Here is a 24,680-nt window from a genome sequence, read left to right as displayed (position 1 = left end):
TGTTAAAGGGGTTTAGGATCCTCTTTTTTTTTTTTTTTTTTTCTTTTGGGTTGAGTGAAATCCACCAAGGGATACTCGAAATATGGCAATTCTGGAGCCGCATTTCTGATGTGTCAATGGCCTATTTGTTGGCTACCTTATTTTATTTTTTTTATTTTTTAGAAATAGGCGCCCTATTTATTTGGCCAAACGTTCAAGTTTAAAAAACCCGATGAAATGTACATGAACATGAATAAATAAATAAATAAATAAATAAATAATTTGTTTGTTTGTTTGTTGATTTACATTCCCAAGTTCTTGCGGTTCAATTGAGCTAGCTTGGCGCCTTCTATCCTTCTACGTTTGCCTTCGAGGTAAAGCACAGATTCTGCATAAGTTCGGGGCAAGACCTTTGGGGTAAGATGATCCTTTCGAGGATCACTGAAGGTGAACCAAAAAGTATTGCAGGTCTCTCGAGTATTGTTTTTGATATCAAGGATATCGGCCTTGACCATCACTTGGAACGAGTGGTGTTCTCCTCCCCCTGAATACGCAATTTGTGAATCCAGGGCCAAGGTGGTGCCAACACTCACTGGTTTGCGGAACGCAATCTCATCCAGAGCCAAGAATATCGGTCGGTTCCTGATAAAGACTGAAGCGTTACAGAATGCAAGTTCATAAGCTAAACGGATCAGATATCCACCGAAAATCTATATATATAAATAAAAGACTCTTAGTATCATATCGAGGAGAAGGATGTTTTTTTTTTTTTTTCTCCTCCTTCTTCAACATTGAACTGGCTAATGTTGCTGTTATTATTGCTATTATCATTATTATTATTATTCTTATCATTATTCTTATTTACCTTGTGATGGACGTTACGGTCTTGCGGCTGCATGATTTGAACGGAACTCATCTTTGTATCACCCATCCACTGGACATCATCTGGCTTTGAGCAATTCAGCTGAGAGTTCTCATATTTGGAATACTCCAAATAAAGATCATGAATCAAGAAACGCTCTTCTTCAGTCGGAGGACGTTTTGTGAGTGCCCTTTCACTTTCTGTGCGCTTTCTAGCTTTATGGTCTTTTTTTTTAAAAAAAAAAAAAAAAAAAAAAAAAGAAATAGAAATAGAAAAAGATAACATCTCGATGTTAAATTGGTTCTTTTTTTTTTTTTTTTTTTTTTTTCTCTTTCAAAAAAAAAAAAAAAAGACATCTTTACCTTCTCCCATTTGGAATAGCTTCTTTTCATTGTCATCTTGAAGTGACAAGGGATTCACTTGTGCTGCCTTGCCTGTGGTTGCATCCCTTGCCACCATGGTAAACAGTGCCACCAAAATGGTAGCTTTTTTCTCGGGATGGTCGGGAAATATCTCTTCCATCTTCATTTGGACTATATATATACGATATATAGGATGCAATGGTCAAGATATTATATTTTAGATGATTGGTCTCTCTCTCATTTTTCTTTCCCCCTCTCTTTTAAAACACAAATATAAATATAAATATAAATATATTTATATTTATATGCGAAAATTACCTTCCATAGAGCTATATCCGACATATGTAACATGTCCAGAAAGCCGCAAATCATTAGCGGCAATCGGTTTTAGGAAATCGATCCGGTCTACAGAGGCGGTGACGATCGTCAAATCCGAACTATCTGCCAGTTCATATCCACAATGTTTATATGAAATGGCAGCTGCTAACGCATCTAAATCCTCCATGATTTTGCCATGTCTTTTTTTTTTTAAAAAAAAAAAAAAGAAAAAGAAAAAGAAAGAAAGAAAAAAAGTTGGATATAAATCAATCAGTAAGTTGATGATAAAGAACATAAAATATATATATATATATATATATATATATATATATAAAAAGAGAGAGAGATAGGGCTAATCAAGCAATGGTAAACATTATGCCAATCATATATATATATATATATATTATTTTCTTTTACCTAACGGTGCCGTTGACGTTGATATATTCCTCCAATAAACTCTTGTCCTTTGTAAAGGGCATGACAACCTCTGTATAAGAATCTTTCATGGTCTTCAAGGCCAATTGGCGTCTCTTGGGTGGAGGATGAACCTCAGGAGATGGATTCTTGTTTTCAATGGCTTTGGAACCTGTAATGTTTGAGGTCTTTGAGGTGGAAGTAGTTCGATGATCTTGAGCCAACTTCTCCATCCAAGAGATATTTGGTTTTATATTGATAGCTTTGCTATTCTTTGCCATACTAATTTTTGAGCCTAAGATAAAATTAAAAAAAAGCCCTAATTAGACATTCTTTGATTTCCTTTTTTGGGTTGGATGGGCGAAGCACACTTTATCCAAAGATAAAGACCTGATTCTTCCCAAACTAATCTTTTTATTTTTTTTATTTTTTATACCTTGCAATGGATAAAAAGGAGCATGAGAAAGTGGTGGTGGTGGTGGTGGCGGTGGTAGTGGATGAGGGAAATTAAGATGAGGAGCAGTAACAGAAGATGTCATCTCCTGAGGACGGTTATCAGACACATTAAACCGCAAGGGCCCCTTTGTACTCAAGTATCTATGCTGTCCTGCTGAAGGCGTTGGCAGGGTAGATGACAGTGCTCTTGGGGATCTTGTATAAGCGCCACTGAGGTTGCGAGACAAGAGTGATAAACGAGTCAACATTGGGTTCAAATCAAAGCGCTGCATCTTTGTAAAATAAAAGTGGAAGAGGTAATTATAATGGAAGAAGAATCCGGAAGAAGAATCAGGGTGTATGTATGTATGTATATATATATTTTTTTCCTTGTTTTCTATAACTATCAGGTGAGTAATTTGATTAGAAGAAAGACGAACATGTGGAATTTGGGAAAGGATTTTATATGAAAGAATGACAAAGGAGAAGGATGACTGAAGCGATCCTTATATTTCCTTTTTCTCGTTAGCATGTATGCAAGACTTGCCGCTTTGCCTCGATAGAGTACAATTAAGGACAGACGTTGGTAACCTGCAAATGATACACCGTTTAACAGCAAAGAAATAATAATAATAGTAATAATAATAGTAATAATAATAGTAATAAAGACTCTTAAATGTATAAATGTATGTTATTAACTGATAACAAGATAAATTAGTAAATAAAACAATAACAAAAAACATATACAATGGAAAAGTAAGAGGAGAGAACCTGAAAAAAAGCGACACTAAGACCTTACAAGAAGACAGAGGTACCAGGAGAAACAAACAAACAAAAAAAAAAAAGTCGCGTTTTTTTCCTTTCTCTTTTTTGTAAGACTCCTTATGATTGATTGGATATGTGCATCTAGATTTCGCAAGTGGAGATACTCCCAGGACTAACAACGAAATATGTTTGAGTGTCATAACGACCCCAGGTCAAATACTACGATTGCATGTGTTTATGCGCCTTGGTCCTCGTGATTTGTTAGTAGCCATGACAAAACAGATCGATCGGAAACTGAGAGGGGAGGCTGCGAAGGGGACTGGTCATTGACCTGTACCAAGAACTAATAGAAGGTCCTTCTCTTCGGAACTTGTCCAGTAAAATCGCAGCTCAAATCGTTCATTTGACTTGTAAACGTTACATGTACGAACTATCAGGCGATCATGCAGCTGTAGACACTTGTTGTTCCACCGTTAATTATGTTTTATAGATATATGAGTAAGGAAGATTCGTCCAGGAATCAAATAGTAAAAAAAAAAAAAAAAAAAAAAAACCATCGTCATTCACCACATATCAAACGGCTTTTTTTTTTTTTTTTTTTTTTTTTTTTCTTTCCTTTTTAAGACATCTGGCACCATTCAAGAGAGCCGTTTTCAAAGGGATCAAGAAAACTTTATCTCCCGTCACGTGCGGGCCAATGAGGAAATGTCAACTAACACGGAACTTTACAAATCAGTTTAAAGAGGTTAACATAGTATAATTCATCAAGATTTTGGAGACGCGCTATATGAATGGGTAAAGCAGTGTGTGCGCTTACTGATGAGCAAGCCATCCACCCAAAGTTTCCAGGCTAGTGGAGATATGTAGACTAAATAAGGTTTCCCAGTTTCACTTCTGGTAAGCTGTTTCGCTCCTCACCAAGGAGCCATTGTGAGATTTAGAAGGTTCTTTGAGCTACTTGCGGTACTTTTGAAGCGCATCCGCGAGAATGGAGCCTCTTTTTTTTTTTTTTTTTTTTTTTTTTTTACTGCTGTAAACCTGGCTATTTCGCCTTTGTATACATCTTCTACGAAACATAGTCTAACTCAATGACCATGTCCAATTACAATCAACCAAGGGGCGTTGTAGATGTTGAAAAGTGTTTATGATCATTTACTAGAGTCATTAAATGTGGATGATGGAATATTTACGACTAATAGTTAGATTACTATGTACTATGTGATATGTGAGCGATAGGGCCAATCACTGTTATGTATGCTTCTCTGACCATCATGTCCCATGTCCTACCACTCTAGGAAACTTGGCGCAAGGCAACCCATACTTGCACTTTCTCTCTGTCGTACGCAAAGCCCTTATATGTGTAACGAAGGTGTTCATAGACTGCAAAGGATGACCCGTCGGCCTAAATCACTCGATTCCATTCTTCCTTAAGACCAGCTACTAATGCTTGATAGGATCCAGTCACCTCTTTCTTTCTTGAGCTATTTATTTAAGTGTGGTATATGGACTAACTACGTCCCAGCTGAAAAATGGCCAGCGCATCCAATACCTTAGTACATGTACCTTAGTAACGAGTTCTCTTTTATATATATATATATATATATACAGAGCCTTAGCAAGAGTCAAGCATTAAATTTTTTGCTGCCTTTTAATATTTAGAAATACAATGGATATATTGATACTAAATAAAGAAAGTGATGTAGCACGTCCCGACAGTTCAAGGGACACGAGTGCTGCTTACGAGTTTACTCTGCTCAGCTTCTTCATCATCCCAACCGATAGAAAGCGATGGGTTTCTCGTGCAGAGTTGAAGTCTGATCCGGTCACGTGGTGCTTGACTTGGGTGTGGTTTTTCCTGATACAGGCCAGATATACCAAGCAGTTGATACTGCGATTTAGATATTCCCACGCTCACTGGAAGCCGGAATGCCTTGAGCAAATATTGTGCATCCAATAAACCATCCTTTGTCCTCACTTTGGTACCCAAGGTTTGCGAATGAGCTCTAGAGACTTGTTGGTTTTGTAACATCGGGATGGCCTTGTGAAGCCATCGTCCAGGATCAAAGACCAGTAAATTCAATTCTCCGGTTGCCAAGATCTCTATCCCAATGACGGTACGTGAATGGCCTTGATGTTGCATATACAGTGGTGGTTTATGTGTCTGGATGATTTTGGGGCCTTCTTCATGCAGCTCATAATCTACGACTCTATGCAGTTCTGGAGCCGTTAGAGGAGACCAATCAGGCGTTCGGAAGTAGTTAAGCACTGCTGAGAGCATGACGGGATGTGAACTATTAGGACCTGTAGGCGTATGAAAATCGAGAATGTGGCATCGAATGCCGAGGGAGCACAAGATAGACCAGGCCTCTGTAGTGCCAATCCATTTTCGAGTGCCCTTGACTCTGTGCCCCAATTGATTGGCCCCAGCCGGGTCAAAACCAGCGGCCCAAGCATATTCTAGCTGTTTCTGTAGATCTGGAATAGAAGGAATATCAATGTGGTCGGAAGCCAAGGGAGTAGTAGAGGTAGATGTGGATGTAGATGTGGATGTGGATGTAGATGTAGGTGTAGAATGAGGCGCCGCTTGCTGGGCTACATAGGATAACATCATTTGTACGTTTCGGTAGCCGCATCCCCAGCCACGATCAGTTTTATCGCCCTGACAAAAGAGTACAGATGGATCAGCCAAATATGCTTGTTTGGTGAAACCTTGATCCAGTGAAATATCAAGCAACAATCTCGTTTTCGCAATTAAGCCCTTGATTCCAGTGACATTATTCATTTGCTCTGTCTGGTCTGTCCGACTAATAGAGGCAAATGTATTCTGTGGTTGAGGTTGTTTGTACTCTATTTGATTCTTGGAAGGCATTTGGTCTCGCGTGCTACGCGTGATGAATCCATCCATAGTTGCCTGTCCTATTGGTATAGTCTTCTTTCTTGACTGGACAGTGGGTGTGGTTTTTACAGTAAATGGATCACCCTGTGATCTCTTTGCACTATTGAACACACTTGATATATTGGGTGAATGACCTCTTGATCGCTTTGTGGAATTATTATTTACCTGCAAATTGTATAATTGCATCAATTCATTGTCAACCCTGCTAAGTATGAAAACGAGAAAAGAAAAAAAGAAAAAAAAAAAAAAAAAAAAAAAAAAAAAGGTACATTCGTTAGGTTGATTACCTCTTCAAATATAGCTGCGCTTTCTTGATCCTGAATCCGCATTGCTAGGTGCCTGTCTGTATGTTCTGCCATTTCTTCGAAATTAACTAAGAAGGAGTTGATGTTGATAATTCATTAAACTTTGATTAGGTTCCTTGCTGTAATTCTATGGTAAATTTATCCATTAACAAGTCTAAGTTGTCAAGTTGTTACCCATCATGCCGCAGCCGGGAGCATCGCACTCAACTGTGAAGGGGGAAATGGATGAGGTTTGGTCATAAATATCATATAAGGAGGCTGCGGTTATGGTAGCCGTTTTGTTTTCGGGTTCATCCAAGAATCCGGGGGGAGTATATGTTCCTGACAAAGTAGAGTCTTCAAAATGACCTTGGACATGGCTCTCGAAAGCAGCGAGGTTACCAATAAAGGGTTCGTGGCACATGGGACAAGAGTATGCCTCATTGTCGTTTGTTGATGTCATGGAAATCGCCGATGCTTTTAGTGACAATGCTGCGCTGTTAGTCTTTGTTTTTTTTTTTTTTTTTTCTTCTTCTTTTCTTTCTTCTGGATTAGAGCTGCATTGGCTCTCAGGGTGGGTAGGCAAATGACGGTTTGCAATTCTGTGGGACGGAATGTCAGATGTCTCAGGCGAGATTAAATTATCACAGTACAGTTTACATTATTCCATGTACACAAGATATTTTTGGTGGCGGTTGAGCAGTTGCCACGTCAGATTGGGCAGCAACATTGACTTCTCCTCCCCTCTCTCTTCACATACTCCTCTCTTATTGTTCCATTCGAATCCAATCCAACTAGAATTCATTCTTTTTATTCTCGTTTTCTTTCCTTTTCTTTTTTTTATTTTTTTTCCCCCTTCATTTACTTTCCTCCACGCCTTTCTTCTTCACCCTTTCTTCTCTCACATTCATTCATTCATTCGCACTCAACGACTCGCTTTCCCAATTATGACACGCATCTCTTTGGGTCTTGTCACCCTCCTGGCTCTCTCCTCCGCCGTGACTATGGTCGCGGCTCATGATGATAAGCAAAAACAATTCAACATGCCTGGTGGCCATGTTGCTCCTGAACTTCCTGTTTTCAAGGTAAGAGAAGGAAAGGACCGAAAGGGACTTGTTCTACAAATCGGTAGATGAGCCAACGCGTCTTAATACTAATGATTCGCGTTTTTTTAATAAAAAAAATTTTTTTTTTGATAGGCAACTTCGATCAAGGCTCCATTCTTGGAACAATTTACCCAGGACTGGGCTGATCGTTGGACAGCCAGTGAAGCCACCAAAGAAACAACTGCCCAGGGCGAAGTCTTTAGCTATGTTGGTAAATGGAGCGTTGAGGAACCTACTCTTCTTCCCGGCATCAAGGGTGATTTTGGACTGGTTGCAAAGTCTCCTGCTACACATCACGCTATTTCAGCTTCCCTTCCAGAGGTTATCGATAACAAGGACAAGACCCTTGTTGTTCAGTAAGACATTATTATTTTTTTCTTCTACAAAACTGATTGTGGGAATCAAATCCATTTTGATAGACACTAATGACCTTCTTCCTTTCCCTTGTGATTAATCAGGTACGAGGTCAAAGCTCAGGAAGGATTGGAGTGTGGTGGCGCCTACATGAAGCTTTTGACAGACTCACCCGAGGGTATCAAGTTCAAAGAGTTTTCTAACGAGACACCTTACACCATCATGTTTGGACCTGACAAGTGTGGGCAAACCAATAAAGTCCACTTCATCTTCCGCCATAGGAATCCCAAGACGGGCGTCTATGAGGAGAAACACCTCCAATCAGCACCCATGACTAAGCTCAATCACTTTAGCAACCTTTACACTTTAATTGTCAAGTACGTTGTGCTTTTTGATCTGGTTCTTGAAAAATACTTGTATTCACATCTACCCAGCCTAGGCTACTAACATTGCTGTCTTTTTATTATTATTATTATTATTATTATTATTATTATTATTATTGCCTTAATTTAGGCCTGATCAGACTTTCGAGATTAAAATCAATGAAGAAGTTGTATCCAGCGGATCGTTATTGGAGAGCTTCCAGCCCCCTGTTAACCCACCAAAGGAGATTGATGATCCCAAGGATACGAAGCCTGCTAACTGGGTTGAGGAGGCAAAGATCCCTGATCCCAAGGCAACCAAGCCTGATGACTGGGATGAGGACGCCCCACCTCGTATTTTGGACGAAAAGGCAACGAAGCCAAGCGATTGGTTGGAGGATGAGCAGCCAGAAATCCCTGATCCAGAGGCTGTTAAACCCGAGGACTGGGATGATGAGGAGGACGGTGACTGGATCGCACCCACAATCCCTAATCCCAAATGTCGAGACCATGGATGTGGCAAGTGGGAACGTCCTTACATCGCCAACCCTGCCTATAAGGGCAAATGGTCTCCTCCCATGATTGATAACCCAGAGTACAAGGGCGTTTGGGCCCCTCGTAAGATCCCTAATCCAGATTATTTTGAAGATCTTCATCCTTCGAACTTTGACAAGATTGGAGCAGTTGGATTCGAGATTTGGACAATGCAAAAGGATATTCTCTTTGATAACATCTACATTGGACATTCGATCGCAGATGCAGAGGCATTGGCGGCTGAGACCTGGGAAGTGAAGTATGCGTCGGAAAAGAAACAAGAGGAGCTCGTGAATCCCCCGCCCAAGAAGACTGGACTTCCTGAATTCAAGGAGAATCCCGTGGGCTTTATTGTTGAACATCTCCGCGAATTCATTGAGCTGGCGCGTGAGGATCCCGTGAACGCAATTCACAGCCGACCTGCTGTGTCTGCCGCCATTGCAGCTGTTGTTGGTGCCACATTGGGTCTAGCTCTCATCTTTGTCGGGCTGTTGACGGCTGCTCCCAAGGTAGGGAGCGTAAAGGCAGCTGCCAAGGCCAAGAAGACTGACGAGGTGACTCCAGATGATGAAGATGAGATCATCAAGGCTGCTGCAGAGGACGACGCAGAGTTTAAGGAAGAATCTGTGACCCGCAGGCGCACCACTACTGCGGAGGATGAATAAGCAAGTACTTCTCAGTCATGGTCTGCTTGTGAGCTCGAGTTTTTAACCTTGATCTTGATCGTTTTCTTTTTTCTTCTCATGTTTATAGCTTCGTTCTTTTATAATGTACTTGAATAAACTTTTTTTTAAAAAATAAAAAAATAAAAAATAAAAAAAAAAAAAGCAGTTGGAAGTTGTCCTGCTTAAGAGAACGAGAACCAAGCCTGTAGGCCTATAGGGTACTGTAGTACTCATGGTGTGAGCACAGCCAGGGAGTAGGAAGCTTTTGCAAGAGCGGTCACTAATTGGCTCAATTGGCAACTCATGCCTTGCAGCACTTTCATTCGTTGCACGTGGTTTCGACCTCAGACTGGCGAGCCTTGCTCAGCTCACGAGAACAAAAAGTTCTGGAAGAGTGTGGTGTGTGCGAAGCAAAATTTCATCTCTTGTCATCTCTATCATCTCTATCATCCCGAACATTAACATTTCTGTATCCTTTCTCTCTCTACCTTTCATATCACCTCAATTCAAACAATCAAAAGAAAAACTGTTAATAATAATAATAATAATAATAATAATAACAATAACAATAGTAATAAATCATGGAGGCCATTGTTTCGATTTTCGGCTCTAATTCTGTGGCCATCAGTTTCCCAGCGTCGTCGACGCCTAGTTTACTGGATCTCAAGCAACATTTGTTTGAGATGTACCAGATTCCGATTGAGGATCAGCGAATACAGACAGCGGGAGGCGAACCCCTTTCGGCAGGGAATGATGAGGATGATGAACATGTGCTTTTGTTTGAGAGACAAGAAGGAGAGGATTCGACTGCGCCGATGGTCCGATGTTTTGGACTGACGATGCGTATGAGTGGAGGCAAAGGAGGATTTGGAAGTATGTTGCGTGCACAAGGAGGTCGGATGTCTTCTCAAAAGTCCACCAACACAGATGCTTGTCGTGATTTGAGCGGACGTCGTATCAAGACTGTCAACGAGGCTAAAAGGTAAATGAAGGAAAGATTTAAAAAAAAAAAAAAAAAAAAAAAAAAAAAAAAAATTGGCGGGAAAAAGCAAAGGACTTGAAATTAACTCTTTTTCTCTCTTCGTAATCTCATTCTCTCTCTCTCTCTCTCTCTCTCTCTCTCGCTCTCACACCCACCCACCCACCCACTCACTATATTATTCCAAATATAGAATAGCGGAATATGTTCAACAGGAACCAGAGAGAGAAAGGGCAAGGAAAGAAAGTCTGAAGCGCAAGATTGAAGAAAAGTTGGAATTGGCAGAACGACCGACCCGCAAACATCGGTTTGATGATTCAAAGTTTTTTGATGAGGCAGAGGAACAGGTGGAGGAGGTGAAGAGTGCGGTTGCTGCGGCCATCAAAGCAAACATGAAGTCTAGGAGTACATCCCCACCATCACCATCAGGATCTACTTCTTCTTCTTCTTCTTCTTCCTCGTCTTCCTCTCCATCTTCATCTTCATCATCATCATCAGCAGCAGCAGCAGCAGCAGCAAATATCGGTGATTTGAAAGGAAAAGGAAAAGGAAAAGAAAAAGCAAAGGAGGTTGCTCCAAGAAAGCCTGTGATTAAAAAACTTGGAATGTGGTAAGTTGTTATGCTATATTTTATTTTTATTCATTTTTATTGAAAGGAAGGATAGAGAGAGAGTACAGTTTTACTTATGTGTATCATTATGAACTATGCAATAGGGATGACATGTCAGATTACGAGTCCTCGGAAGGCGAAGGCGAAGACGAAGATGAAGAAGCGGAGGAAGACGAAGAAGATGAGGAAGATGAGGAAGGAGATCAGGAAGATGAAGCAGAGGCTCCAAGTGTTGGCCCTTCCAACTCCAAGAGATCATCAAAATCTAAAGTCAAATAAGGACTTTTCGTTTTCTTTTCTATTGACAGTGCATATAAAACAGGACAACCACAGTAGCAACAACAACAGCAACGACAATGATAATACCACGGTAGGGTGAACAGGATGTCGCGAAGCTGCGGGCAACTCATCTGAACTTATTCGATAGTAACTTACTATTAGTTATTCTTTTTTTTTTTTTTTTTTTTCTTAATAAATGGCAATTCGACAATTCATAAGGACGAGATTAGATAATTTATTCGAAATGATACTCCTGGATAAATCCTACAGAATACAAATTGGAGGAGGAGAAGAGAGAGTTCATAAGATCCGATAACTGATAACAACATTTGTTTTTTTTATATATATATATTTTTCTTGATGTTCTAGGAATGATTAAGTAGAATGAAGGAGATGATGCTCTCCTTGCGGGGGATGAGAAAAAGTGATTTTCTCCTTTCCGATGGATTCTATTTGCTTGACTTTCAGTTTCAGGACCGACACGGACCCATTACCAGGTATTGAGCGAATGAGCCGATGCAGTAAGATTTTTTTAAAATTTAATTCTATGCCTTCGTTCTTGACTGGTTATGTTCTGTGGGTTATTTTTTTTTTTATTTTTATTTTTTTTTCTTTTAGAAACGATTGGGATAGGTCTTTAGTCCCAAGAGTTTGTAACTTTTTGTCACCCGTCCGTTTTTTTTTTTTTTTTTTTTTTTTTCTCTTTTGTCTGGTTGTACAAAGACACAAAGATGTGTGTGCTATCTCTATTTCTGACCTTTTACTGTGTATATTTACACCTAATTTGATTTTTTTTTTTTTTACACCTAGTTAATTCTTTTCTGCATGTGAAGAGGAACAGGATGATCAGATATGGTTTCGAGTTCCCCGCAAAAAAGCAAAAAAGGGAAAAGGGCAAAGAAGAATCGAGTAATTCGGGACGGAGAGATGAGGAGGGATGATCACCTTGTGTTTGTTTCGTTTGCTTAATGTTCTTTATATCTTATGCTTTTTCTTTTTTTCTTTTTTCTTTTTTTTTTTTTTTCCTTTTCTTTATCAAGGAAGGATTGTTGATTGTTCTGACTGTCGGATAGGATAGTAAGCGAGATATGGAAGAAGGAAAAACAAAAAAAAAAAAGCAAGTAATGAGCATTTGTTCTTTTTTAACGCGTGCACAATACACCTTTTTTTTATTATATTGTATTATTGCTATTATTGATTATTCACATGGGTATAGAGCATTGCTCCAACATGCTTCTTGTCCCCCCCTCCCCCTCCCCCGAAAGATAGGATATGGATGGATGACACGTCCTCTTTTTTTTTTTTTTTTTTTTTTTTTTTTTTCACTCTATTCTACTTGTATCCATATACTTGATATAATAAATACAAAAAGCACAAGGAAGATCACGGATATGCAAGACCATAGTGTTACACTCATTTACTAGCACAAGCATAATCATAATCATAATCATAATCATAACCATAATCATTAGCCAATGTTTTTTTTTTTTTTTTTAGGGGAAGGGCAGATACGAGATGAATTGGTGACATGAAAGGAGGAACAGGCGGTAAAATAACTGTCAATCAGGAGGTTTTTTTAGACAAAGGAAAGGAGGGAGAAAGAGAGGGTAAGAATATGCTTTTTTTTTTTTTTTTTTTTTTGTGAACGGACATGCAGACATGCAGACATGCAGGTGATTGAGCAAAGTGTATGTGTGTTGGAGACCTGAAGATCGTTTTTATTCAGTAAACAGCTGTCTATTCATAAATGAACACGCGCAAGCAATGAGGAATAAAAGAAATGTTCATGTATATATATGCGTGAAGGTATAGAGTCCCTTCGGATGTAGACTAGTAAAAGATGTATATATATATCTATATAACTATATAAACATGGACTGTGAGGGGCTTCTCATTATATACGAATGTTCAAATATGATTTGTGTTGTGTAGCTGGGAAGGAATGCACATGTACAGTAAGATGTAAAAGGTTTAGCAAATAGGGTTTCCGAATGAAAAGGGTTACTTGTGGGAAGAAAGTATATAACGAAATCTATCGACAAATCTCGGCTTGCATAAGTGCAGTGGTACAGCACGGAAGTCGATGGTTTTATCTCTGTATGTATGTATGTATATATATATGTATATATCTACGCAATTGCTGTTTAAGCGTATGCACAAGTGAGTATAAAAGTGAGTGAGTGAGTGAATGGATGGATGAATGAATGTGGAACACAGTAAAGACAGTAGGAGAGCATAAGAGAGACAGATCAACCCAAGATGTTAGTTAGAATAAACACAAGGAATGTTCATGTCATTGCGTGATGAAGAAAAGAGAGGAAGCAACACATGCGGGCAAACAAACGAAGAAAGCTGACAGAACGCCGTTTCCCTTGCTTTCCTATCGCTTTTTTGAGTGACATGGATATACAAAAAAAAAAAAAAAAAAAAAAAAAAAAGATGAGCACAAGCAAATCAATCGGACACACTTTTCGGACGTGGCCGTAGGACAAAAAAATAAATAAATAAAAAAAATTAAAGGCCAGCGAGTCAGAAAGCATAAGTAGTTTACATAGGAACACAAAAGAGTTGTGAATAAATATTTATATATATATATATATATACATATATATACTTGTATATTATATTATATGTATACATATGTAGATGGACATGTCTTTTACAATACATTCGGACCATTTTCGATTGAATGCAGATTACGGTTGCCATCTGATTGGCCCTCCTCCATGTCGCTGTGGGATAGAGAGATAGGACACAGGGCACGTTTTGGACAACCCCGTGCCCGGACTCCCTGGAGTATCATCTTTTGCCACGGAGAGAGTTCCCCTCTTGTTATGCCTTGTATGCCCTCATTTCAATGCATCCTGTCTTCATTATGTGTGCATGGATAACGTCTATAAAAACTCTTATCAGTCCTCTTCTCGTTCATATCTGCTCTTTGCTCTTTTCTTTTTCTTTTTTTTTATTTTTTTATTTTTTTTTTTTTTACTTCTTCATTCCTTCTTCATTCTCTGAATCTCTTTCATTCTACTTTTTACTTTTACTTTTACTTTTACTTTTACTCCCACTTTTACTCCTGTGTTTCTACTCCTACTTCCACTCCCCATCCCTTTCCTTAATTGACACTCCTCTTTCCTTTCTTTCCTTTCTTTCCTTTCATTCTTTACTCTATCCCATTTCAACATACATGGAAGTCCAGGCGGTCTCCACAGTCATTGTGACCCCTTCCTCCTCTCCTTCCTCCAACCATACCAAATCTCACTCCCTTCACAAAGGCCTCTCCTCTTTAGCCGTTGCTCTCGAGAACGATCCACTCCCCTCTTGGACATTCTTCCCACCTTCTGCCACATACATTCCACACCCTCCTTCCTCTCCCACAGCCATCAACTCCCCTCCTTCCCCTCGTCGTTCCTCCCCACCACCCTTTACCTCGAGCATCAACACCTTCCGGAACCTAAGCATCCATAATAATAACAACAACCTACCCTCTTCCACACCCTCAACTCATCATCGTATTCTCGACCATTGCTTCCATCTCTCGATCGAAACTCGCTTGAAGCAGGCTGAAGCTCAATACCTCGCCTCAACACAGGAACAAGCGGTTGAACAACGAATCAAGGACCAAGAGCAGAATCATCAGTCACCCGCACCTTCCCCTCATCAAGGCGAATGGCTCCGTCGTCAACGCACCCTTGTAGATGAGGCCGTCGTCCTTGGTCGAAAGGGATCGAATGTTGAGGCAATTGTCGATGGTATGTGTTCATGGCCCCTTCCCAGTAGAGAAACTGGTCTGAGAAATACAAAAGGATCTTCATTTGCATTATGCATTCAACATTTCCTTATCTCCGTCCATTCTTTCTCCACATGTTATTTTTTTTTCTGGATCCGTTTGTTTTCGCTTTTTTTTTTTTTTTTTTTTTTTTTTTTTTTTTTGCTCTCAAACCATCTCTTTTCCGATCCCACAACTCAACGCGTACTATAATTTCCGAAAAAGGCAAAAAATAATAATAATAATAATAATAATAATAATATCTACTCGATGCTTTGGACAATATCTGTCATGCATGGATAGTCAAGCGCAGCAACACCATTCCTTTCATCTTTATTTACTTCATCGGTTGCGTAGTGTGCAGTTAGGGAGGGAGGAGGGGGGGGGGGGGAGAAAGTTTTATATTTTTGTGTGTGTACATTTGTATAGAGTGTTACTCATCTTACTCGTCATCCATTCCTTATTCATCCGATAGGCATCCTCAAGTCACATCGCTCTAGTGGCCCATTGCAGAACCTGCCACGGCACTTGAAGCATCGTCTGCACCTCTGTCAGCTCACTTCGATGGTGTTTGGTCGCTTTGATGTCGCCTCATCCACCAACAGCTCTGCAGGCCTCAACATCTACTCTGCCTTCCATTCACGTCGCCACAAGGCCTCTCGTGCTGCTGTCCAACGCCATCTTACCGATCATCCTCAGGGACAAAAGAGACGTGCATTCTTCTCAAACTCTATCCACTCATCATTGTTCTGTCGTCGTCACCATCGTAAGGATTGTCAACGCACATGCTGTACGCTCGCAAAGTTGCAACAACAGCAACAACTTGCTCTGGAACAGAAAAAGATGAACAGCAGATATCATGCTCACAACATGCGTCAACTTGAGAAGCAACGGGTCGCTGGATTGACTGATGCCATCCCAGCATTCTTGAAGTGCTCTGCTATGAGCTACAGCGATATTGCTAGGAGCATGGTCGAAAAGGGTGAGCTCAAGGACCTAAGCCAATCCCGCGTACTTGAGGGCTGGTACAGACTGTTGCTCGAGATGATGACCCAGGCAGTGATCGAGTCTTATCTTTGTGACGGAATCTCCGGAGTAGAGACGGTCTTGGATGTATTCTCATATGGCGATGACTTTGAAATCCAGGAAGGATCACACGACAGTATCCTTGAGAACACACAGTCAATGGATTCTCGGAATCAACAGCAGCAGGAACACACTCTTGATGATGCGTATGCACTCGACTGTGAGGAAGCTATCCTCTTTGCAAAGACACCAGAGTACGAGGCCTTCAAGAAGGCTAAAGATGAGCGTTTGCAAGAGGTATGTTTGATGTGCTTTGAGGGAAATTTTTTTTATTTTTATTTTTATTTTTATTTTTATTTTTTTTAAGCATTTCTCAATCCTCAATCCTCAATCCTCAATCCTTTTCTATTTTCACCTTGTCTTGAATATGTTTACTTATTTCTTGTTGCTTTCGTTCTGGTGTGTGATTTCCATAGTTTTTGGCTTGGTCTGATACTACTATGGAGACCCATCTTGTCCAACTTGCAGCCAAGTATCCACTTATTGTCTTTGAGCGACAGATGACCCATTACATTACCCGTTCCCAAAAACTCTTGGCTGATCCAAAGCTCTCAAGGGTAAGTTTTTTTTTTTTTTTTTTTTTTTTTTTAAAAAAAAAAAAAAAATCAAGGAAAAGGTCGCGCTTTTAGTAGAACCTATTTCTAACGATTTATTTGGCCCTGCTACTGTGCTACTGTTTGTGTATTATAGAGTGCAGAAGAAATCGACTTCTTGATCTCCCCTGCTACTTCGTTCTATGCTGATGGATCGCTTTCTATGCCTGTATGCGATGATGAGGATGATGAGGAAATGACTGGAATTTCTCGTCTTGAGGAAACTAAAGAAGAAGAACCTCAACAACAACAACAACAACAACAACAACAACAACAACAATTATCCCCATCACAACGGTTCATTGATCGTCATGAAAAGATGAAGTTGGCTACAATTACAACATCCATAGATGATGTTTTGCCCAACAAGACTACGGGTAAGGGCAAGAACGGCTCTACTAAAAACAAGAACAAGAACGCCACCGCAAACACAAAGTCCAAGAAGTCTGATTATGAACCTCATTTGCCTTCGCCTCCACCATCAGTGAGTGTCAGCCGCGCCAGCACTGTCTCACCCTCGAGCCGTAGTAGGTTTATGTTGGAGGAGGAAGAGTCGATTGCGGAAGCAGCTCGGATCTTGACAGCTAGCAGCAGCAAGAAACATGGATATGCAGAGTCTCAAGATGATTCCTTGGTGGCCAAGAGAATCAAGATGGAGACTTCCTAGTCCAGTTTTTCATTCTTTTATTTTATTTTATTTTATTTTACTTTTTTCTTTCCTATTGTTTGGCGTGTGCGCTGTAGTCACGCTTTGTATTTATAGCTGTGTACAAATGAAATAAAAAAAAAAAAAAAAAAAAAAAAAAATTAAGAGCGTTCATTCATTTAACGTATGGTTTTTGAGCCCTAACATGAGCGCGTTTTTATATCTATAGCCAATTGACGAACGTTCTCAAATCAACAGAAACGCCACTGGAGTTCCAAAGCCCCGGTGCTGACGTTTCTTAACAACAAATGAGGATAGGTTTGTCTTGTGTCTATATATTCACGCTAACGCTAAAGAACAGACAGTGCTCTAAAAATAAATTGCACTTGACAATTCATTGCGACGTCCAACTTACTGACTTTAAGCGCGAAAACGTTTTAGGAAAGCCTCCATTGTTCTGCTACAGCACGTAACTACGTTCATGGGCAGATATGTATATATATTTATTTATAAAAAAGTGTATCAACTCTCTCTCCAGATGTCAATTTTTTTTATTTTTTTTTTTTTTATTTTATTTTATTTTTTCTCGTAAATGAACTATTGACTATCGTGAAAGTATTCGTGTTCAGGAGTATCTTGGCTGGTCCTGGATCCATCGGACAACTCTCTACGGCTCTACCTTTTCGGTTGAAATACAGAGACAGATAGAGATATATACCAAGGCTCAACTTCAAGAGATCTCTCATTTGAGGGCGGCAAAATGCATAGAGCTCTAAAACAACCATCACCTTCAGCCAATGCAGAGGAAAAAAAAAAAAAGGGCGAAGCTGAAAAAAAAAAAAAAAAAAAAAAAAAAAAAATGAAATAGGCTGACTGTACTGCACTCCTTATTTAAAAAGAGAAATGAAGAAACCTCTCATCTCGTCATACTCATCATTCGAATTACCATCTAAATGACAGAGCTTCAATACCAACAATTCCAAAAGGGCAACATCCTCGAAGACGTTTGTGTTAAAACTGTTTCCACCGATGCAAGCAATGGCAACCCGTCATGCTTTGTGCTTTTGCAAGACATTCGAGATGTGTTTCCAGACGCGCTGCGTTTCAAGTTGGATGGACACGCCATCCCATTCCTCTCAGACTCTAATGGCAACAGGTATATTTATTATTTTATCATGGATAAAAAAAAAATGGTGGAACCCAATTTGACGTGACTTTTTTTATTTTTGTCCTACAGAATCGAGCCTTCGCGTATTGCATTTTATCCTGACAATATCCTGGACGTCATTACAGAAGTACCACAACTCAGCAACAGCTATAGCAACAGCAACAGCAGCAGCAGTAGCAACGCCGTCGCCTATTTCCCGACATTGGGGGAGTCGAAAAACATAGACTTTCAGGATCTTCTATTCTCATTATCAAGCTTCGTTCAATCTGCCAACTCATCTCTTACTCTTCAGGATGGCAACTCTCACTTTGAAGAGATTAGGGGATTGTTGCAAGAGGCCAAAAAGAAAGCTGGCGAGATGCTTACACTGCAAAAGGAGACACGAGGAATGCAAAACAAGATGCTTGAACTGCAATTGGAGGTGAATAAACTGCAGTTAGAGGCCAAGGAGAAGGACGAAAGAATGCTTGAAATGCAACGGCAAGCACTCGACAGACTTGCCAACCTTCAAAAGAAAGCTGAAGCTATCCTTGTCCAGAACTTTGAGCTACATGAATATCCAATCCCTCGACTGTTTATCATTTTACCTGCCGATCGCGCCAAGTGGGATCCAATGAATGTCTTGAGGAACAAGGTGCGCCTTCATTTCTTATGCGAACATAGGGATCATACCGCAAAGACAGAGAGGAACTGTCAGGACCAAATCCACCTTGCCAGACATGAAGGATATGAGATCCGGAACAGCACAGAGTTCTTTCAAAAGTATGGAAAGCACATGATCATCCTGTTGCAGTGGTTCAAGTTGGGGATGGGAACACCTTCAGGTGCTTCTCTGACACCTGTCCCAAACCTGTTAAATGTTGGCATTAATTACTCGATCAAATATATGGAGCAGCTATCTAAGGACAATCCAGCTCTGAACAACATTAACGCAATCGATGACTTTGAAGCACTTGAAGGAGCAGATCTTCGTCAATTGAGTAAATTTCTTCAAACCAAGGATGAAGACTGGCAACTTGGCAACCTGTACAGGATTACGACAGAAACAGGCCACGTCAGATGGGTTTGTGTCGACCACTATCGCTCGACATATAAAGAAAGAGAACAGGAAGCATTTGAAAATGTAGTGGAGATGAATCGTGGCAAGTATGACTCGCACCTTGGCAAAGTCATTATCAAATTGAGATCCAGAACCACAGCAGGAGAATTCTACAATGCTCTGGCCAATGCAAAACATGTGTACGAGATGGATATTGCATTATATTGGGATTGGACCCAGACAGACCTTGAAGCATTAGAGAAGGCTCTAAGAGTGTCGAGTGTATCGGTTCTTCGACTTGATCTTGGGTTGTCTCAAGAAAGCACTACCAGGAAACTACTTTCAACATCCACACGATATGAGAGGCTTGTTCGTATTATAGAACTACGCAAGATGAAATCGATTTGTATAGTACTATCTCCAGATCTGGTCAAGCTTTCGAATTTACCAAGTGGAAAACTGCCACATCTTCATGAGCTATCCTTTGAGGTAAAGCCTTGGGTGTTCGGAGCTAACAATATCCGAACACTTGTAAATTCACTCAAGACCGAAGTGGCCTTGACTACTTTGGATTTATGGGGTACTACGATTGGAAAGAAAGGAGCTCTGACACTCTCAGAGGCACTCAAGACAAACACAACTTTGACAAGATTGAGCTTGGGAAGCAACTCAATTGGGAACGAAGGAGCTCTGGCGCTCTCAGAGGCACTCAGGGCTAACAAGGCTTTGACAAGTTTGGATTTGCAAGGCAACTTAATTGAGAAAGAAGGAGCTATGGCACTCTCAGAGGCACTCAAGACAAACAAGGCTTTGACAAGCTTGTACTTGTTTGCCAACTCAATTGAGAAAGAAGGAGCTCTGGCACTCTCAGAGGCACTCAAGGCAAACACAACTTTGACAACTTTGAGCTTGGGGAAGCAACTCAATTGGGCCTGAAGGGGCTCTGGCACTCTTAGAGGCACTCAAGACAAACAAGGCTTTGACAAGTTTATGCTTGGGAAAGAACTCAATTGGGAAAGAAGGAGCTCTGGCACTCGCAGAGGCACTCAAGAAAAACAAGGCTTTGACAAATTTGAACTTGTACAATAACTCAATTGGAAATGAAGGAGCTCTAGCACTCTCGAAGGCACTCAAGACAAACAAAGCTTTGACAAATTTGAACTTGCATAATAACTCAATTGGGGATGAAGGAGCTCTGGCACTCTCGGACGTGCTCAAAACAAACACAACTTTGACTAGCTTGAGCCTGAGATACAACTCAATTCAGCCCTGGCGCTCTCAGAGGCACTCAAGACAAACAAGGCTCTGATAAGTTTGGACTTGCAATATTGAAGTGAAAAGTAGCTCTGGTACAATCTGAAATACTCAATCCAAGTACAAACATGACACAGCTTGGATTACATGTGTTTTACATTATTAGTAGGAAATAAAAATGATTTCAATTCGCAAGAGTAATGTTTGATGCCCCTCCCCCTCTGCGCTTTCACGATATTCATTTGTGATAAATACTGACAATGAGCATTTCTACTAAAAGGTATGTACCACTTTTTCTCTATTTTCACGATCAGAGTCAATCCTCCTGGACGATCTTGGATAGGTTGACCTTTCAAGGTGGTTGCTTCGTAGAAGAGAAAATGTTGATGCTGCTATTGCTATGGCTATGGCTCACCGGTAATAGTAACAACAATACAGCGTTTTTAATTGTTTTATCCATTTTAAAATAAACTTTATCGGTTTTTTTTTAAAATTGTTCCAATGAATAAAAAAATTTATCCAAAGGTAAGTTAAAAAGTTGGCCGAAAAGGGCTGAGAAATTTATCCAAGTGTTTGCAAATTTTGTCCAAGTGGTCATGCGGAATTAACCATGACTTTTGTGGGACATGGAAAAGGACATGGTGTTTGGATATTTGTTACAGTCGGTTCGGTTATTATGTTTGAAAAAATGGATAATATTCCAGACACATTCGGATAACTTATAGGATAATTTTATTAGCTTAAATGGATAAAGCTTATTTCCCATCGGAGCAATGCAAATTGAAAATGGATAAATGTTTTTTTAAAATGGATAAAACAATTAAAAACGCTGTATTATTTATCACCACATCCAGCTACGGCATTTGCAGTCATTGATGCCAATGCTACTATATGTATATGTAGCCTCATCTCAAATCGTACATCGCTTGTGTCTAGGCCCTGATCCTGGTCGTTAACCTCCAATACTATCGACCTTATTCCATCGGGTACCCCCCAGTAGTAATGACCCCTTCCTCTGCGTCCCTCCAAACGATTAAATAATGCTCCTTCATGATGCTATGTAGGTACGGCGATCTTGAAAGTCTTTTAATTGGCTTGCCGTCACAAACATATACTCTCTAGCCCATGTAAGCGCTTCTCGCATATAGAATCACTCGGTTTTCCTTAACCAGAAGTGATATAACAAAAAGCAGCTGTGCATCGATACCCCAAAGTGAATGCTTTCTGGTGCTTTAATTAAAACAAAAAGACAAGAACTAGTAAATCTCTTTCTTTCGTTAAATATATTTGAAAAAATATATGAATGGATGGATATACAGCCTTACCCATTATATGAACTGAACAGAGCTATTCCTTCATAATGAGTCTGAAAAGAAAACCGATTGAAAATCGATGGTCGCCCTCTTTCGCCTGTATGCGGGTTATATGGCACCTATTTGGGCCCTAAAGAAAAGACTGTCATCGTGGAGTGCCCTCCAATTAGAAGGCAGTACTTGGATTTTTCAAACACTCGCATGTATCCTACTGTGCGTGGGTTAGGATATGCTTGATGGATTATCCGACTTTGATGCGTTGGTGGTATGCGTACAATCACAACCCACTTCTCCCAATCGCTATCTCAGACTTGACTCCTCTCGATGTTGTTGCTGAGGTAGGTTTGAGTGATGGCAGGTGGTGAGAGCGTTCCTTGTTGCTACTGCTATTGCCATGAAACACTAGTATACACTGCTCCGCTTTGATTGGGATTGGCTGTCTGATGTTTTACTGTGTGATCTCCTCCATCTTCTTTTGCATCTCCTTTTTGAGCCGGTCCATTTTATGGCTAAAATCCCATGTCATATCGTCGATCCAGGAACAGAAACAAAAATGAATGTTATAGTCAGGATTGAACCAATGTACAGTATTCCTAATGACAATAAAACTGTTACATGGACTGTACATCTCAATTTGAAGATGGCTAGCAGGGGCGGACCCTTGCTCTCCACGCAGCTAAAGTATCATTGTTGTTATCCATGTTCTCTCTCAAGAAGGCTCATCTGTCGATTCATACTTCGGTGTCTACTCGTACACTCTCCTCTTGCTATATTCGTTATATCCATCCATTACACATGCTATTTTGGTCATTGGCTGTAGGCAGAGCGTTCATTGGCTGTAGGCAGAGCGTTCATTGGGCTGGAGCAGATGAATCTTATGAAGTCTTTGGTGGTGAAGCTCGTTCCGTTTGAGCTACTATGTATATGCCTATGGATGGAGGCATTGCAGGTAGTTCGGTTGGCGATGTTACTACAGCTCTTTGCGTTATGTACCTGAGACTGATGCAGACCTCGACGCATTAATGAATGGTGACGACTACTGTGGTAAACTAATAGCGACAGGTCTTGATGCATTTGTTGATCTGGAAGAACATTGTTGTTGCGTAACCAGAGGTTTCATAAAAGGGTTACGATATCGCGTTCGCCCATTGTTGTGCAGATAATTGTTCAGATGACTATTAGTCCTGATTTTTCAGAGTGGATATAAATGCGCCATCTTGACTATCTTTCCATATATCTCGATGATGACCTTGTGATAGGAATAAAGGACGATATTCGGTGATGTTGTGAGATGATGGGTGAATGATATCTTCGTGGTTTTGGTGGACCTCTCCTACGCTCTTTGAGCGGATATAGTTATGAATACCTTTGATCTGGACATCGGGAATGGGGTTGATACTTGGATCCGGTATAGGCTCGATTGAGTAATGATTTCAAGGTGCACTTTTATGTAGGTTGAGTTCTACATTGGTTGTCTGCAACCATGGTCATTACCATTCAAGAGCACCTCCCTTCCAAACGTGGCTACTACACCTTCAGCCGACGGATGCAAATAAACAGCACTCGTGGACGAAACTATAGTCAGTAGAGCACACCAATATGACCTTAAGTGGCGAAGCTGAAGGTCGACTCGACTGTATTACAGCATCTGTTGCTCAGAGAAGAGGAATGAAGGGTCTTTGCATCTTGTCAACATTCCTTCCTCATCCTTCGAATCATCACCGAGATGGCAGAGCTTCAATACCAACGATTCCGAAAGGACAACATCGTTGAAGAAGTTTGTGTTAAAACTGCTTCCACCAAGGCAACCAATGACTGCCCGCCGTGCTTCGTACTTTTGCAAGACATTCGAGATGTGTTTCCGGATGCACTGCGCTTCAAGCTGAATGAGCATCCCATCCCATTCCTTTCGGATGCTGATGGCAACAGGTATATTATTTTATCATTGGTGCCTTGTTGATTGCTCATGGATAGAAAAATGAGGGAATCCCAATTTGACACGACTTTTTTTTATTTTGTCTCTTTAGAATCGAGCCTCCGCGTATTGCATTCTATCCTGACAAGATCCTGGACATCATTACAGAACCACCACAGTGCTGCAACTGCGGCAGTAGCAACACCATCGTCCATTTGCCGACATTGGGAGAGTCGAAAAACTTGGTTTTTCATGACCTTCTTTTGTCATTATCAAACTTTGTCCAACCTTCTAATAACGAGAATTTCAACTCTCACTTTGAAGAGACAAAGAAATTGCTGATGGAGGCCAGTAATGAGGGGATTAAGCTGCAATTAGAGTCTAAGAAGAAGGACGATAGAATGCTTGAACTGCAGTTGGAGGTTAAGGAGAAGGACGACATGATGGTTGAAATGCAGAAGAAGATGCTTCAACTGCAATTCGAGGCCAAGGAGAAGGACGAAAGAATGCTTGAAATGCAACGGCAAGCACTCGGCAGACTTGCCATCCTGCAAAAGAAAGCTGAAGCTATCCTTGTCCAGAAGTTTGAGCCACACGAGTATCCAGTTCCTCGACTGTTTATCATTTTACCTGCCGATCGTACCAAGTGGGACCCAATGAATGTCTTGAGGAACAAGGTGCGCCTTCATTTCT

General features: G+C 40.4%; 7 protein-coding genes across 7 annotated transcripts; 5 read left to right on the top strand and 2 right to left on the bottom strand.

The window, feature by feature from the left end:
* Positions 1–281: 281 nt before the first annotated feature.
* BCR41DRAFT_334723 (Thioesterase/thiol ester dehydrase-isomerase) lies at positions 282–2,168 on the bottom strand (the record flags this gene model as incomplete). The annotated part of the gene is made up of 5 exons (XM_022021949.1): positions 282–689; positions 845–1,065; positions 1,204–1,374; positions 1,522–1,721; positions 1,939–2,168. 5 exons carry the CDS (start codon positions 2,166–2,168, stop codon positions 282–284), a joined length of 1,230 nt encoding a protein of 409 aa, XP_021882809.1.
* A 2,608-nt stretch (positions 2,169–4,776) lies between these two features.
* On the bottom strand, positions 4,777–6,832 carry BCR41DRAFT_320793 (peptidase family C78-domain-containing protein). The gene is made up of 3 exons (XM_022021411.1): positions 6,511–6,832; positions 6,319–6,404; positions 4,777–6,196 (listed from the first exon to the last, which is right to left on the bottom strand). The coding sequence occupies exons 1-3, from the start codon at positions 6,776–6,778 to the stop codon at positions 4,853–4,855; spliced, it is 1,698 nt and encodes a 565-aa protein (XP_021882808.1). The 5' UTR covers positions 6,779–6,832; the 3' UTR covers positions 4,777–4,852.
* A 239-nt stretch (positions 6,833–7,071) lies between these two features.
* BCR41DRAFT_420939 (Calreticulin family-domain-containing protein) lies at positions 7,072–9,470 on the top strand. Its single transcript, XM_022029964.1, has 4 exons — positions 7,072–7,400; positions 7,515–7,777; positions 7,880–8,152; positions 8,289–9,470. Exons 1-4 carry the CDS (start codon positions 7,263–7,265, stop codon positions 9,334–9,336), a joined length of 1,722 nt encoding a protein of 573 aa, XP_021882807.1. The 5' UTR covers positions 7,072–7,262; the 3' UTR covers positions 9,337–9,470.
* A 681-nt stretch (positions 9,471–10,151) lies between these two features.
* BCR41DRAFT_303566 (telomere stability and silencing-domain-containing protein) lies at positions 10,152–10,929 on the top strand (the record flags this gene model as incomplete). Its single annotated transcript, XM_022020722.1, has 2 exons — positions 10,152–10,318; positions 10,509–10,929. The coding sequence occupies 2 exons, from the start codon at positions 10,152–10,154 to the stop codon at positions 10,927–10,929; spliced, it is 588 nt and encodes a 195-aa protein (XP_021882806.1).
* A 2,196-nt stretch (positions 10,930–13,125) lies between these two features.
* BCR41DRAFT_350472 (hypothetical protein) lies at positions 13,126–13,491 on the top strand (the record flags this gene model as incomplete). Its single annotated transcript, XM_022023669.1, has 1 exon — positions 13,126–13,491. A coding segment is annotated over exon 1 (185 nt), but the record flags the coding sequence as incomplete, so codon positions are not given.
* Positions 13,492–14,182: 691 nt separating this feature from the next.
* Positions 14,183–17,423, top strand: BCR41DRAFT_385419 (hypothetical protein). Its single transcript, XM_022027666.1, has 4 exons — positions 14,183–14,956; positions 15,449–16,296; positions 16,476–16,616; positions 16,750–17,423. The coding sequence occupies exons 1-4, from the start codon at positions 14,392–14,394 to the stop codon at positions 17,317–17,319; spliced, it is 2,124 nt and encodes a 707-aa protein (XP_021882804.1). The 5' UTR covers positions 14,183–14,391; the 3' UTR covers positions 17,320–17,423.
* Positions 17,424–18,866: 1,443 nt separating this feature from the next.
* On the top strand, positions 18,867–20,441 carry BCR41DRAFT_385418 (hypothetical protein; the record flags this gene model as incomplete). The annotated part of the gene is made up of 1 exon (XM_022027665.1): positions 18,867–20,441. The coding sequence occupies one exon, from the start codon at positions 18,867–18,869 to the stop codon at positions 20,439–20,441; it is 1,575 nt and encodes a 524-aa protein (XP_021882803.1).
* Between the last annotated feature and the right edge of the window lie 4,239 nt (positions 20,442–24,680).

This window comes from Lobosporangium transversale, assembly GCF_002105155.1.
Source record: "Lobosporangium transversale strain NRRL 3116 chromosome Unknown BCR41scaffold_12, whole genome shotgun sequence".
NCBI classification, from domain to species: domain Eukaryota; kingdom Fungi; phylum Mortierellomycota; class Mortierellomycetes; order Mortierellales; family Mortierellaceae; genus Lobosporangium; species Lobosporangium transversale.
The sequence above is the reverse complement of the archived record's forward strand: the minus strand, read 5'-3'. Positions and strand labels throughout refer to the sequence as shown.

Bases quoted from the DNA above. Each gene is read 5' to 3' on its own strand.
- BCR41DRAFT_320793 (XM_022021411.1), bottom strand. From the start codon at position 6,778: ATGACATCAACAAACGACAATGAGGCATACTCTTGTCCCATGTGCCAC. The intron at 6,405-6,510 runs GTAACAACTTGA...ACTCCTTCTTAG, and splicing joins TCCCGGCTGCGGCATGATGG to TTAATTTCGAAGAAATGGCA. The intron at 6,197-6,318 runs GTAATCAACCTA...TACAATTTGCAG, and splicing joins GCGCAGCTATATTTGAAGAG to GTAAATAATAATTCCACAAA.
- BCR41DRAFT_420939 (XM_022029964.1), top strand. From the start codon at position 7,263: ATGACACGCATCTCTTTGGGTCTTGTCACCCTCCTGGCTCTCTCCTCC. The intron at 7,401-7,514 runs GTAAGAGAAGGA...TTTTTTTGATAG, and splicing joins CTGAACTTCCTGTTTTCAAG to GCAACTTCGATCAAGGCTCC. The intron at 7,778-7,879 runs GTAAGACATTAT...GTGATTAATCAG, and splicing joins GACAAGACCCTTGTTGTTCA to GTACGAGGTCAAAGCTCAGG.
- BCR41DRAFT_385419 (XM_022027666.1), top strand. From the start codon at position 14,392: ATGGAAGTCCAGGCGGTCTCCACAGTCATTGTGACCCCTTCCTCCTCT. The intron at 16,297-16,475 runs GTATGTTTGATG...TGATTTCCATAG, and splicing joins AAGATGAGCGTTTGCAAGAG to TTTTTGGCTTGGTCTGATAC. The intron at 16,617-16,749 runs GTAAGTTTTTTT...TGTGTATTATAG, and splicing joins CTGATCCAAAGCTCTCAAGG to AGTGCAGAAGAAATCGACTT.